This window comes from Jaculus jaculus, chromosome 9 (genome assembly GCF_020740685.1).
Source record: "Jaculus jaculus isolate mJacJac1 chromosome 9, mJacJac1.mat.Y.cur, whole genome shotgun sequence".
Lineage (NCBI taxonomy): Eukaryota > Metazoa > Chordata > Mammalia > Rodentia > Dipodidae > Jaculus > Jaculus jaculus.
In genome coordinates this window covers 28,309,976-28,323,941 of record NC_059110.1, presented here as the reverse complement: position 1 = coordinate 28,323,941, position 13,966 = coordinate 28,309,976, and the positions used below count along the sequence as shown (strand labels likewise).

Here is a 13,966-nt window from a genome sequence, read left to right as displayed (position 1 = left end):
GAGACATAAAGGGAAGAGAAAGGAATGGAGGAGGGTACTTAATAGGTTGATATTGTATATAAGGTAAGTACAATGATTGAGATGGGGAGATAATATGATGGAGAATGGAATTTCAAAGGGGAAAGTGTGGGGGGTAGGGGATTACCATGGGATATTTTTTATAATCATATAAAATGCTAATAAAAATTTAAAAAATTAAAATAAAAAAATAAAAAATTAAAATAATTTTAAAAAACCCAAAGGCATGGGTGCTGGTGATCCAAACCCAGGGGGCGTGTGTGTATAGCAAGCACTTTACTAATGAAGCCATCTCCCTAGACCCCAACCAGGTCTATTTTGACTACCAATGTATCTCAGAGCCTGGCAATACTTTCTTGGTGACAAATGTGGCATTCAGATAGTCTAAAGCAGATGACAAAAATGGGGACTCTAGAGGATAAAATTACTTCAAGGGCAAAGAGAGGGAGGGCTTGGGAAGAAGCCTCAGCTGCAATCAGTGGAGCCAGAGGAGAATCAAAGTGGTGAGAACCAGGGGCGGTAAAGGCCAAAGTAAGAGAGGCGGAATCTGAGTGGGAAGGCAGGGAAGCTGGGAGGACAGGAACAGAGACCCAGGAGACCAGGGCAGGGACCCCCAAACTAAAGGCTAAGGTGGAGACGTCACGGTCAGAAAACAGAGTTGGCACTGCAGATTTTCGAATTGGAGGGAAGAGCCAAGACCGGGTAAACTCGGGAATGAAAGGCCGAGTGAATGAGCAGCTGAAAATCGTGGGGTGCAGAGATAGAAAGGTGTAGTTGTTTTTAGACAGGCTGGCTTCAAGCTCTTGGTCCTTCTGCCTGGATCTCCTAAGTGTTGGGATTACAGAGGTGAGCCGTCATGTCTGGCTTGGAACTCTAAAGCTGTTTATGTATTGAGATTTCAGGGAGATAGGAAGAATAAGTGCCCAGGGGCACAGTTCTCTGTGGATATAACTGAAATGAACTGGGCTGATGTCCAGTTGAGCTGGACAGCCCTGGCCCAGATATGTGTGGAATGGGTGCTCAGTGGCGTAGATGTGGCAACAGGAAGTTCGCTCTCAGCCCTATGCTGCGGGGCTCAGGCGGAAGGATGACACTGACTCCTTCCTGAACCGCTCAGCCTCCTCTCAATGTTGTCTAGACTGTGGGATCAGTTGGAGCAACTGCCCACGAAAGCAAGCGCCCACGGAAGACATACTGCAATTTACCAATGCGCACATTCTACTCACTTTTTTGGCACAAAACAAACTCTTCTGACTCTACGTAGCCAGATTCATTTTGTCCAACCCGAGCTTTAACTCTGGCCCAGAGTGAAACAGTTGGATCATCAACTTCCTGAATAATATTGCAGGAATGGCGAGTAATGTTGGTGCAGACATCAATCCACTTTCCCTTACTGAAATGAAAAGGGATGAAGCACAGGTCAATTTTATTATCACACCACCCTGAACCATCCCTGCCTGTGCTTTGCTTTTAGAATGTAGAAGCCGGACAAGATAGGAAGCCCTTACTCTTTAGTTAGAATAAGCCTGGTAGCATTAATCCAAAAAATATAAAATTCAAACTGCTACAAAATCCAAAACATTTCGAGTGTCCATTTGATGCCACTGGTAGAAAATTTTGTATCATGACACTTACTTCACGTATGAAATTACTTATTTGAAATATTGTACTGACTGGGGATGTAGCTCAGTGGCAGAAAGCTTGGCTGGGATGTGGTTTCAGGCCTTGGCATCAAAATTCAATGCTACAAAAATAAAACTAGTTAAAATTTAAAAGAAAATCAAATACTATTTAAAAAATCACAAAAATGAGCTAGGAATGTCTTAGCAGTTAGCTTGCAAAGCCTGCTAGCCTGGGTTCAATTCCCAAGCTAACCATGTAAAACCAGAAGCAAAAAGTAACACAAGCATTTGGTGGTTGTTTGTAGTGGCGAGAGGCCCACGTGCACGTGCGCGCACGCATGCACACACACACACACACACACACACACACACACACACTTTTAAGAAGTTACAAATATGACTTTCAAGCTATGAAATATAAATGAATTTTGGGTGTAGATTTGGGTCACATCACCAAGATATCTATTTTTGTGTTTGTAAATATTTCAAATTCTGAAAAAAAAATTCATACATATGAAACACTTCTGGTCCCAAGCACTTGAGGTAAAGGATGTTTTTTAACTAATTTTTTTTTGGGGGGGGGGTTGTTGTTTTTTTGAGGTAGGGTCTTGTTCTAGCACAGACTAACCTGGAATTCACTGTATAGTCTCTGGGTGGCCTCAAACTCATGGCAATCCTCCTGTCTCTGCCTCCAAGCTTCTGTACTAAAATTTACTTTATAATAAAGAGAATTCCGTTCAAAAGGTAGACTTGGGGCTGGAGAGATGGCTTAGCGGTTAAGCGCTTGCCTATGAAGCCTAAGGACCCCGGTTCAAGGCTCGGTTCCCCAGGTCCCACGTTAGCCAGATGCACAAGGGGGCGCATGCGTCTGGAGTTCGTTTGCAGAGGCTGGAAGCCCTGGCGCGCCCATTCTCTCTCTCTCCCTCTATCTGTCTTTCTCTCTGTGTCTGTCGCTCTCAAATAAATAAATTAAAAAATAATTTTTTTTTTAAAAAAAAGGTAGACTTGTATGAATACATTTCACATTTAAGTTTTAAAAATCTGCTTTTTAAAAAAAGTCTGAATTCTATTAATGCCAATACAACTCAATTACAGAACAAAATACATCAGAAAGACTCTTAATAAGTTTTTTGAAGTTTATTTCTATTATAATTTATAACAACTACAAGCAAATGACATCTGAAGTAATAACATTTCATGCTTTAAATTCTTGTATGATTTGTCTATGGAAGATTTTTTTCATTTTCTTCACTATTTTATTGTTGCTACTTAACAACTTAAACATGGGGTTCTTAATTATGTAGCTGCTTAAATTGTCCCATCCTTTGTCTAGGAGGAGCCTATCCAGTGGTACCCCTTGGATCCTTTGGACATGTCCCCATCATCTGTATGTCACAAGGAGACTTTCTAATGACTTTAGACTTTCCCAGATTAGAGCTACAGCTCAGTGGTAGAGCGCTTGCCTAGCAGACATACGCAAGGGCCCGAGTTGGATCCTCAGTACTCCAAAAAGAAAACTAAACACAAAAACAAGCAGAGCAGAAAATCTTATGCTTCCCCTGGCTTCAACCTGAAATCAGTGCTTCACTGAGGACAAAGTGGGTGACAGACACTTCCATGTCCTTGTCACCTCCCTCCTGTGGGTCATCTCACTAGCTTCAGGTTGTCACTTCCCACGTGTCTTTCCCAAATTAAGGTAGAGCCTACATAAATATTTATTCCCATTCATTTTTAACCCCAAAAGGAACATACTACATATGCTTTACTGAACTTAACTGCTCTTTTCACTAAACAATATATCCTGGAAATCACAACATATAGGACATTTTTTTCTTCATATTCTTGTATAAAGCTATATTTCCTTTTTATTTAATATTTTATTTTTATTTAGTTATTTACTTGAGGGGGAGAGGCAGGTAGAGAAATAAAAAATGGGTGCACTAGGGCCTTCAGCTACTATAAACGAACTCCAAGTGCACGCACCACTTTATATATCTGGCTTACATGGTTCCTGGGGTACCGAACTGGGGTTCTTTGGCTTTACAGGCAAGTGCCTTAACCATTAAACAATCTCTCCAGCCCTAAAGCTTATTTCTGTAATCAACCTCCTACATATATGTAATGCCATCAAGTACCTTAAAGGAATGTTCCCAATGTGGTATTTTCAGATCAAAAGCAAACACAGGGGTACAGTGGTGGAGTACTTGCTTCACATGAGCAAGGTCCCCCAACTTTGATCTCCAGCACTGTTTTTAAAGTGCCAAGGTAAGCACCTGGAGTTGTCTAAGATACTGCTAAGTCCTTCCCATTTATACCAGTGATGTATGAAAGTGCTTACCTCTAATAATTTTCACCTAGCATATCTGCGAAGTTTTGAAATTTTTACCAATTTAGTAAGGGACATGAAAACTAACAAGTCCTGAAATATTTGTGGAATGTAGGTGGAGCAGGATATTTACATTCTCATAAAGTTTTGCCCCGCAGATTATTCACTTAAAAGAACTCATATAATGCGTAAATCTGGGAGCTGAATACCTTAGTCAAATTGCCAAACAACGTAGCACCAATAATGAGATTAATTTCTGCCACTGTTCTGTCATTGAATGTCAAAAATCCTTAACCTCAGGACTTGGAGATGGCCCAGCAGTTAAAGGCATATGCTTAAAAATCCTTAACTTCAATTAGGTCATAAGAATAAATTTAAAAAAAAGTAGATGAACCCATATTGAAATCTTTTTTTTCCAATATGAGCATTTGAGCTATAATTATTTATTCTGAATTTTCTCAACTTCTGCCAAGTTGGTGTAGACTCTTACTTCCATTAACTGAAATACATTTAGCTGCTCCTTGCTTGCAATTAATAAGTCTGAGTTTTATTAAAAGGGGTAGAGAGGAGAAATATTAGATGTTAGTAATATTTCTTTACTTTAATATTGACAGGAAGAAGAAACAAAGAGGTAGAAAGTATTCTGCAAAGAACTAATTTGAATCCTCAGTACTTTAGGACATCTACAAGTAGTTGAACAAGTTTTGCCAAGTAGGAGGGAAGATGATAAATAGAACAGAGTTATGTAATATACAAAGAGTCCAATAAAAAACCAAATGAAAGTGATAAATGAGTCATACTCACTAATAGCTCTTTACCTGCACAGTAAACACAGGGGGCTGTGGCATGTGCTGGTATTCCCAGTATAGTACAGGGTTTAAGTTATAAGCCTTAAGTATCACATTGGTTGGTATGGGCACTGTAAGAGATTAAAAAGAAAACAAAAGGGACACTGTTAGAAACTCACATCAGCAATAGAAAACCTTATGAAATGTCAGCTTAGACAAATCTGTATGTTTCATATAGCCATCGCCAGAACAGATACCAAAGCCCTTTCAGCTAAGAACAAAGTTCTAGAAATGCATTTTATTGAAAAAAAATATACAGAAGTGTTCTTTTAAATTTTTTGAGACAAGCACAACAGACCAGCCTTTTATTATTATTATTTTAGAGAAACAGGGAGAGTGCATGCCAGGGCCGCATGCACTGTAATTGAACTCCAGATGCTTGCACCACTAAGCAAGTGCCTTAACTGCTAAGCCATCTTCCCTGGCCAAGAGTTTTGATTCACTTTGAATTACAGGAACTTTATCATGATGTGAGGTTAATCTTCATTATCAACTTGACTGGGTTTGGAATCACCTAGAGAAACACTTGAGAGTGCTTGCAAAAGGTAGAGCCATCATGAATGTGGGGAGCATTACCCCATGGGCAGGATCTTGAACTGAATAAAACATGAGAGAGGAGAACACACGCTGACTACCAGCATTCATTCATCTCGCTCTGTTTCCTGACAGTAACTCAATGTGACCAGCCGCCTGCCATTTTCATGCCTTTTTCCCCATGATGGACTATATCCCTTCAAACTATCAGCCCAAATATACCCTTTTTTCCTTAAGTTGCCTTGGTTGGGTATTTTGTCACTAATTACATATGAGAAACACCTGTTGCGGGAGGCAAGAAATTCCAATAACATTTTAGGGATTTCCTAAAACGAAACAAAAAATAACAACCGTTGATTCACTTAATCACTCTAACTTGTGGTATCTGCTAGCGGCAACTGTAATTAATGTCTACAGAGCAAGTGGCCATACCAGGGGTTGTCACTGGCGCTCACAATACCACGTCCTCCACTCCGTCCCCCATGCTATGACACCTGTACTTTTTCCACAGAGTACAAGAATGAGCCTCGCCGTGACGGAAGCAGCCAAGGGCCATTCCAGCCTCGTCACAGTTCCCACCTGAGACCTGAGTGCCTTTACCCAAGCAACCATTTCAGAAAATATCTGTTGGTGAGACTTACAAGGGGCCCATGAGAGAACAGTGGATGAACATAAAGTAGTAGACAGATGCTGACATGCCCCAAGATCATTCCATCTTATTTGGCTTAACCATTAACCAGCATTGATTTGAATGACACTAAAATATACAAATGAATGCCAATGTGACCACTTTCTGTACATCCTCAAAACCCTAAGCTCTTAAGCACCAGTTTATATTTTCTCAAGGCACTCAGATAGTAATGAGGCTCACTAATAAAAGATTCTCCCTTGGTAGAACTTCAAGAAAAAAAAAATGGATTCTTCCTGGTTAACCTGTTAAAGGAGAGTTAATTTACATTTCCTTAAGGCGTTAATTTTACATAGGTTGTAAGATATTTGCTTAATGTTGAAGGAAACACCTACTAGATTATTTCCTAAAATAAAAATTTCAGGGCTGGAGAGATGGCTTAGTGGTTAAGCGCTTGCCTGTGAAGCCTGAGGACCCCTGTTCGAGGATCAGTTCCCCAGGACCCACATTAGCCAGATGCACAAGGGGGCGCACGTGTCTGGAGTTCGTTTGCAGAGGCTGGAAGCCCTGGTGCGCCCATTCTCTCTCTCTCCCTCTATGTGTCTTTCTCTCTGTGTCTGTAGCTCTCAAATAAATAAAAAATGAACAAAACATATTTTTAAAAAAATTCAATATTTAAGCTAAACTGGTAGGCTGTTTTAGTTTACAGTTAACCAGTACATCTCTTATTTTTTCAAAGCAGAACATGTATGAAAGGTCATTTAGGGAATGGCAATGTAGCACAGTGACGGAGTGCTTGCTGAGCGACACTCTGAATTTGAGCTTCTATACCCAGCTTAGCCACAGTTCCTACCTGAGATATGCCTTTACCTAAATAACCAGTTCAGAAAATCTCTCTTACTAAGACTTAAAAGGGGAATTATATACCAGTACTATTTTTTCTTTTTTGTTTAACTTTTTCTTTGAGGTTTGCACAAGGAACTGATTTTTGTCTCCCACGGGAAATTTGGCAGTGTCTGCAGGCATTTTTGGTTCTTACAACCTGGAGGGATTGGGAAGGGGTAGGTGTACTTTGGGCATCTGGAAGGTACGATCTGTGCATAACACACAGCTCAGCAGTAGCAATAACCCACCCAAAAAGGTCCTGAGAACCAAAACTGAGAAACTCTGCTGTGTGTGTTTATAACTGTAAGTGCTTTTTTTTTCTTTTTTTTTTTTTAACTTAGTAAGGAAAACAGATTTTAAAATGCTTCATAACAAAGTGATTACTGTGTATCTGGGGATCTCCCAATAGACTTGTTTTTGCAAAAATATCTAGCTTCCATATCATCTACCACAGTAATATAACAACTTGTGCCCAAAGGTTGAGACTATGAAGCTATCCAATAAGAAAACATTCCAAACTATTTACTTGACCTTTCTGGGCCACTAGCCACAAATGCAAACTTTCCAATGCTTCCAGCCCTCTGAAGCTGTCTGTTGGTGCTGACCCTCCTTGGTTCCCTGAGCAACTTCCTGGCTCTTTCCCCTCGACTGGTTTTGGGCGAGTGTCATGACCACATGCAACAAGGAATGCTGAGGTTTCCTTGAGAGGGTATTGTTTTCTGATCCGTGTGTCTCTGCTTCAACCTTCTGAAGCCATCAAGGTTCAGTCTATGGATGGGGTGTAATCACTTATTTGTGTAGGAGTGTGTGCGCACACGCTTGTGCACATAGGTGTCATGGTGGAGAGTACAGGATGGCAGAGGACAACTTTCTGAGGCTGGTCCTCCCCTTCCACCTCCTCTGAGGCAGTTCTCGCATTGTCTTGTCGCTGTGGTCACGCAGTGCTGCATTCCCCGGGCTGCCTGGCCTAGGGCTCCCAGGAAATTCTGCTCTCTGTCTCCCATCTCATCATCTGAGTGCTGGGATTACAGAAGTCCATCACTGCTTCTGGCTTTTACATGGGGTCTGGTGATTGAAACCTTAGAACCGAAGCCTGAGCAGCAAGTGCCTTCATTAGTAAGCCATTTCCCCAGCCTCCGAACAAAGTCATAGGGTCACAAGAAATAAAAGCTACTTCTTCCTTCTCTCTCTCTCTCTCTCTCTCTCTCTCTCGGGAGCAGTTCAACATTAATATCAAATAACCACACTGTGGATTATAATTTTGCAACCAGACTAGAAATATGCCCAAGCTAAGAAAAACCCTAACAAAAATCAGATGTGCCTGGGCACGGTGGCTCACAACCAGAATCTCAGAGCGTGGGGGGCTGAGTCAGGAGTCTCATCATGGGCATGACTCTGGATTGGGCTCAAAAATCCAAATCAAAAGCTCTCAGAAGGTTGAGGTAGGAGATTTGCAGTGAGTGTCAGGCCAGCCTGGGCTAGAGACCCCTACCTTGAAAATCTAAACACCAACAACAAAAAATCCAAACCTACAAATAAAGCAAAACCCAGGTGTGGTAGAGCATGCCTACAATCCCAGGACTTGAGTTGGCCAGAAGCAAGGGCATTGAGAGTTGAAGGCTGACCTACATAGTGAAAGCCTATCTCAAAAAATGGGGGAAAATACTAATGGATCTGAACCTTTTTCACAAGCCATTTCTTCATTTAACATTATTTGCCTCTTGGGAGGCTGAAAATTCTCAAACCATCAGATCCTGCATTTTTGTAATTAAATTAAATTATTTCCTGTATGTGTGAGATGGGGTATACCATGGCCTCTTCCCACTGCCAATGAGCATGTACCACTTGTTCTGGTCTGGCTTCACATGAGTACTAGGGATCAAACCCTGGCTGGCAGGCTTTGCAAGCACATGCCTTTAGCTGCTGAGCCATCTCCCCAGCCCCCTTCCTTTCCATTGTTAATCTGTTTAGAGTTGCCTTTTACACAAGAAGCAAAAAGAAATCAAGCGGCACCTTCAATGCTTTACTTGGAAAACTGAGCAAGATCCCACAGCCCATGAAGCATGAAGCACATTTTCTGCTTTCCATGTCACTGAAGGCAACTTTTGTCTCTATATAACAAGGAATCCCCTTCCTCCAATTTCTAATAACAAGTCTTTCACTTCCTGCTAAGCCTCTCTTTTTAATTATTCCCAATAGAAATGACTTTCTGACGGTATAGATTCAATCTGAATTTCCAATTACATGCTAAACACTCTATCATAGTGCATTTGTATTTAGGACGGGGCTACTGAGTCACACATCATAACATCGCAAACAGACTTGTGCAGCGTACGTTGCTATTTTTTTAAGTAGGGAAGGTGTTCAGGTGACCAAGCAGTGCCACTGAAGGCATATCACGAAGGACCAGAGGCAGCAGCCAGAGCTGGTGATCACAGGAAAGCAAGCACAGAAGCAGAAGACACAGTCTGAGGATGGGTGACAGGACTAAGAGCCGCCACCTTGCTACTGCCCTAAACAACTGCCCTGGTTTTGAAAGAGAGGTGGTTCAAGGAGTTCACCAGCCATTTAAACACTAGTTATCAGAAGCCATTTAAAAGATGTGCCCATGGAAACTGCCAGGGTGGAGTTATAGCTTCTGCCCATACCCTCCCAACAGTCCATCCCTGACCTGTCTCTGTGGGGACCATAAAGAAGTGAGGCCGAAGGAAGAGAAGAGTGATTAAACTTGCACGTGTTTTCTACGTCATCTGACACAAAATTAGATGCTCCACATTATAACACCCAGGTCTTTTTATGAAAGAAACACTCTCAGAGCAAAGATCTATCTAAGGATAGGGGGCCATGGCTTTTTTTTTCAGAGGTTACTTCTGCACTGCAAACTGAGAAATGGCACGAGAAATTCAGATTGGGTAAGGGGGTAATATTAAGGCTTTTGTTATTTTGTTTCTTTTCTTTTGACTTAGTTATTTATATTGAATTAGTTGGACAACAATCTACCCCTGGAATGACTTCATAGTGCAGATAAAATAGCTGTTTTTTCATCAGGCTCTCCAAATTCCATCTTAGTGAGCAGCTAGATTTAAGCTACATAGGGACATGTTGAGAACTGTTTGTTTGATCACTTTTGGGAGTAGCACTGGGGGTTGAACCCAAGGCCTTGTAGATGCTAGGCAAGTGCTCTACTACTGAGCGATATCCCCTGTACCTGGGTTAATTTATTCCAAGTTGAGAAATAGTTTAGGAACTGAAATAACATGAAAGGCCTTTCCTGCTTTAGAAAAGAAAAAGAGGGATGAGTTAATCCTTGAGCATCTTTTAAATTTCATCATCTCATGACTTGGATGTGACTTCTCATGCACAACCAAAATAATTTCATATTCAAAGTCAACAGAGGAAACACAACAAAAGCCAGAGAAATGCACTGGAAGTTAGCAAATGTACTAAGCCATGTACTGAAAATAAAAAGGGAAGGGAGGCCTACACCCACTTGGGCTATAAAATGCTTCTGTTGGGAATGCCAAAGACCTTCTCATGGCAGGCATGCAGTGCCACTATCAGGCAGGCTGAGAAGATAAGCAAATTGTGAGTCACAAGGAGTCCCAAACTCGGGAGGACTCTGACTTAGGATGACTTGCCTATGGCACCTGGTTTAATGCTGTATGCCAGCCAGGGAGCTATGCCATCCTCCTCCCTGCCCAAATCCAGTAAGAACCCTACTGATTCTGCCCTACATGCTTCTTCAATGGGTCCTCTCATCTCCATCTGACACGCTGCTTCTCATGGACTCCTCCTGAGACCTTAGTGGCAGCTTTCTCGTGGGCTCTCTTCAAACTACTTGGCCTTTCCATACAGTATTCCCTAATCCTACACAAAATCAACCACTGGCTTCAGTCAGAAACAGTTGGCACGGTACTTTGTGGGCTCGGTTGGTACCTTCAGTTCTTTCAGGAACATCACGCCTCTACTTGTGAGAACTCTCTCACTCCACAGCATTCACCGGTGTCCCTCCACAGCATCTGGCGATGCAAACCTGAATCTTTCTCTGGGATTTTGTTACATTAAAGCTATGGGCAACCACGATTTCTGCCAACTAAGGAGCCTGCCAATACTCAGGCAATTGGAATAAAAAACGGTGGGTTCTGACAGTCTGAGTTCCCGTGGTAGCTTCCTGAGGCTCTGCGGACTTCTCTACTGTTTAGCGCTTTTTGTGGATTCTCTGCACCTGTTTTTTGGTGAGGTTAGCTAGAGTGATGTTTCTACCTCTTGCTGCTATGCAGGAGGTACTTCATTAACTGGCTCCTACCTCTCTACTTACTTAATGAACCTTGGTCTATGACAAAATGCTTACAATTCAGCTACTCAGCGTGCAATTTCCCACCCTACATACAACTCTTAACCTCTTAATTCTCTGTGACATCTTTCTAGAGCCCCCTGGATAGAACCTGGCATCTGGCTTTCCAGTAGCCTGAAAAAGTTCAGCCTCTTGTCACAGTGTACTGCAATCGATGGGCAACTTGTCCTAGACAATGGCTGTTGCCAAGTAGTTAAAAAGCCAAGTGCCTCGGCTCCCCCATAAACTGACCCCTGTGTGACTTGGGCAGCCCCGTGTACCTCACTGACTTCTCATCCATAAGTGGAAACAGCAACCGCACCTACCTTAGAGGTGGCTGTGAAAATGAGATCTATTTATTCACTGGAGATCATGGTCAGCCATTTATAATGCTTGCTATTGTCATCATGGTCTTTGGAAGCAAACTAAGTAGTCACAATTTTTATCTTCCTAGCATTTGGCATCACATGTGTCCCAAGGAATGGCTAAATATAGTTTTCATAGCTTATCATTCGAGTGCTCTAGTTTTTTAAATAAAAGTATATTTATTTGAGAGGAAGATTATATATATATATATATATATATATATATATATATATATATATATATAGAGAGAGAGAGAGAGAGAGAGAGAGAGAGAGAGAGAGAGAGAGAGAGAATGGGCATGCCAGGGCCTCCAGCCACTGCAAATGAACGCCAGATGCATGCACCACCTTGTTTAGCTGGCTCATGTGGGTCCTTGGGAATGGAACCTGGGTCCTTAGGCTTCACAGGCAAGTGCTTTAACTGCTAAGCCATCTCTCCAGCCCTGAGTGCTCTATTTTTAAATTAAGTTTTCCAAGTTAGCATACAAGGCAATGGGTTTCAGTATGGCATTTATATATGTATATAATGTGTATATGTATATTATACTTCCTAATTTATGTCCCTCCCCACTATCCTAGCCTGGCCCCTGTACCCTTCCTCTTGCTGGCACCCTTTCGAAACTTCCTCAAACAGTGCAAGCTCCTGCTTTCATGCTACCTGGATTCCATTACCCTCTCTTTCATCCCTTCTCCCTTCCCTTAAAACCTCTTCCTCACCTCTCATGGTCCACTTTCTATTTTCACTACGTACACACACACACACACACACACATATACACATACACATATTTAAAACTAGGTCCCAAGATGAGAGAAAACACAGTACTTATTTCACTTAATTACATTTCCACTGCTATCTATTTTCTGCAAATGTCCTGATTTGATTTTTTTCTTTACAGGTGAGTAAAATTCCAGTTTGTATATGCACCACATTTTGTTTTTACCCATTCATCTATGGATGGACACCTAGGCTGGTTCCGTTACTCAGCTACTGGGAACAGTTGTGTGCTTCACTCTTGAAGATCAAGTCAAAGGAAGGCTGATATGAATTGAGCACCCCTAACAGGAGTTTATGGAGATCACAGTAAAAGACAGGTTCAGAGCTGGAGTTCAACAAAGGTTACAGCGGGCTTCTCCAAGCCTTCCAGGTCTGCTAACTGGGAATTCTGCAGGCATCCAACGCCAGGGGCTGGCAGAAAAGGCTTACCGATCTCACTTGAGCTGCTAATCATGAGCACTATGGACTTTATAAAACCAGCATTTGATTTTTGGGAAACGCCACTCCGCAGATCACAGGCTCCGGGGACCTAAGCTACGCGGTGAACCCCAGAGAGTGCGCGCAGGCCACCACTGAAGACCACTTCATCACCGAAGGCCGCACACCACTGACTCTTTCACACCAAGGATTTGGGCATCTGTGAGCTGCGGCCACAAAGTCAAAGCTGACCTGGACATGCACTATCGAAAAAGAGACCCGAAGAATCAGAGAAATCAGGAGGTGTGTTTAGTTTGTGTCCGCAGAGACGCCAAGAGGTCGAAAGTGAAGTGGGTAAACCGCAGTGACAACCGCGTCGTCCCCGCCCCGAGCCCACCCGCGCGGAAACTCGGTGTGTGGGTGCGGAGACTCGGTGTGTGGGTGCGGGGCAGGCGCGGCCGCCCGCGGAGAAGCGGGGGCGGCCTGAGCACACGGGACTTCCCGCCTGGCGCCGCTCGCGGTCCCGATCTGCGTCCCGTCCCGCCCCACCCTGCAGCGGCTCAGACCGTGACAGTACCGGAGGACGGCTCTGGCTCCGGGATGCTCATCACCGTTCGGCTGTCGGCCTCCACCGAAAGGATCAGGAGCACGAGGAGAATCATGCTGCTCCTGGGGAACCTCCAGCTTCGCCCAGGAGCAACAGCGAGCGGCCGCCCCAGCGGTCCAGCAGGCTCGGCTGTTAAGTCCTGAGCGCTCACGGAGCTGCTCGACTGTCCGGCGGGGGCGGAGCCGGAGCGGAGAGGCGGGGCCAAGCGATGACGCGCAGGCCCAGACGAAGACGGGGTAAGGGGCGGGGCCACGTAATTGACACGCAGGCCTAGATGGAGACGGGAAGGGGCGGGGCCTGGACGAGGCGCTCCAGCCTGGGCGGAGCCAAAAGTGACTGACGGGCCGACCTAGAGTGAAGGAGATGGGGGAAGGGGCGGAGCCAAATGATTGATTGACGCTCAGGCCTAGAGTGAAGGAGACGGGAAGAGGCGGGACCTGGACGAGGAACCCCAGCCTGGGCGGGGCCAAGTGATTGACGTGCAGGCCTAACTTGAAGGAGATGGGAAGGGGCGGAGAATGGACGGGCCGAAGACCCTGACTCGGAGGTACAGTGTGCAGGAAATCTAGAGCAGGCAGGGTGTGTGGGGAGATAGGCGGAGTCGA

At 43.7% G+C, this 13,966-nt stretch overlaps 1 protein-coding gene across 1 annotated transcript in view; it reads right to left on the bottom strand.

Moving 5' to 3' along the window:
- The window catches only part of Ifngr1 (interferon gamma receptor 1), a 29,712-nt gene extending 16,179 nt beyond the window's left edge, over nucleotides 1–13,533 (bottom strand). Inside the window, exons 1-3 of the mRNA XM_004651317.3 lie at nucleotides 13,332–13,533; nucleotides 4,771–4,885; nucleotides 1,245–1,411 (exon numbers count right to left, since the gene is read on the bottom strand). Of these exons, the coding sequence (XP_004651374.3) occupies nucleotides 1,245–1,411; nucleotides 4,771–4,885; nucleotides 13,332–13,416 (367 nt within the window). The 5' untranslated portion in view covers nucleotides 13,417–13,533. The remainder of the gene's footprint in view (nucleotides 1–1,244; nucleotides 1,412–4,770; nucleotides 4,886–13,331) is intronic.
- Nucleotides 13,534–13,966: the final 433 nt, after the last annotated feature.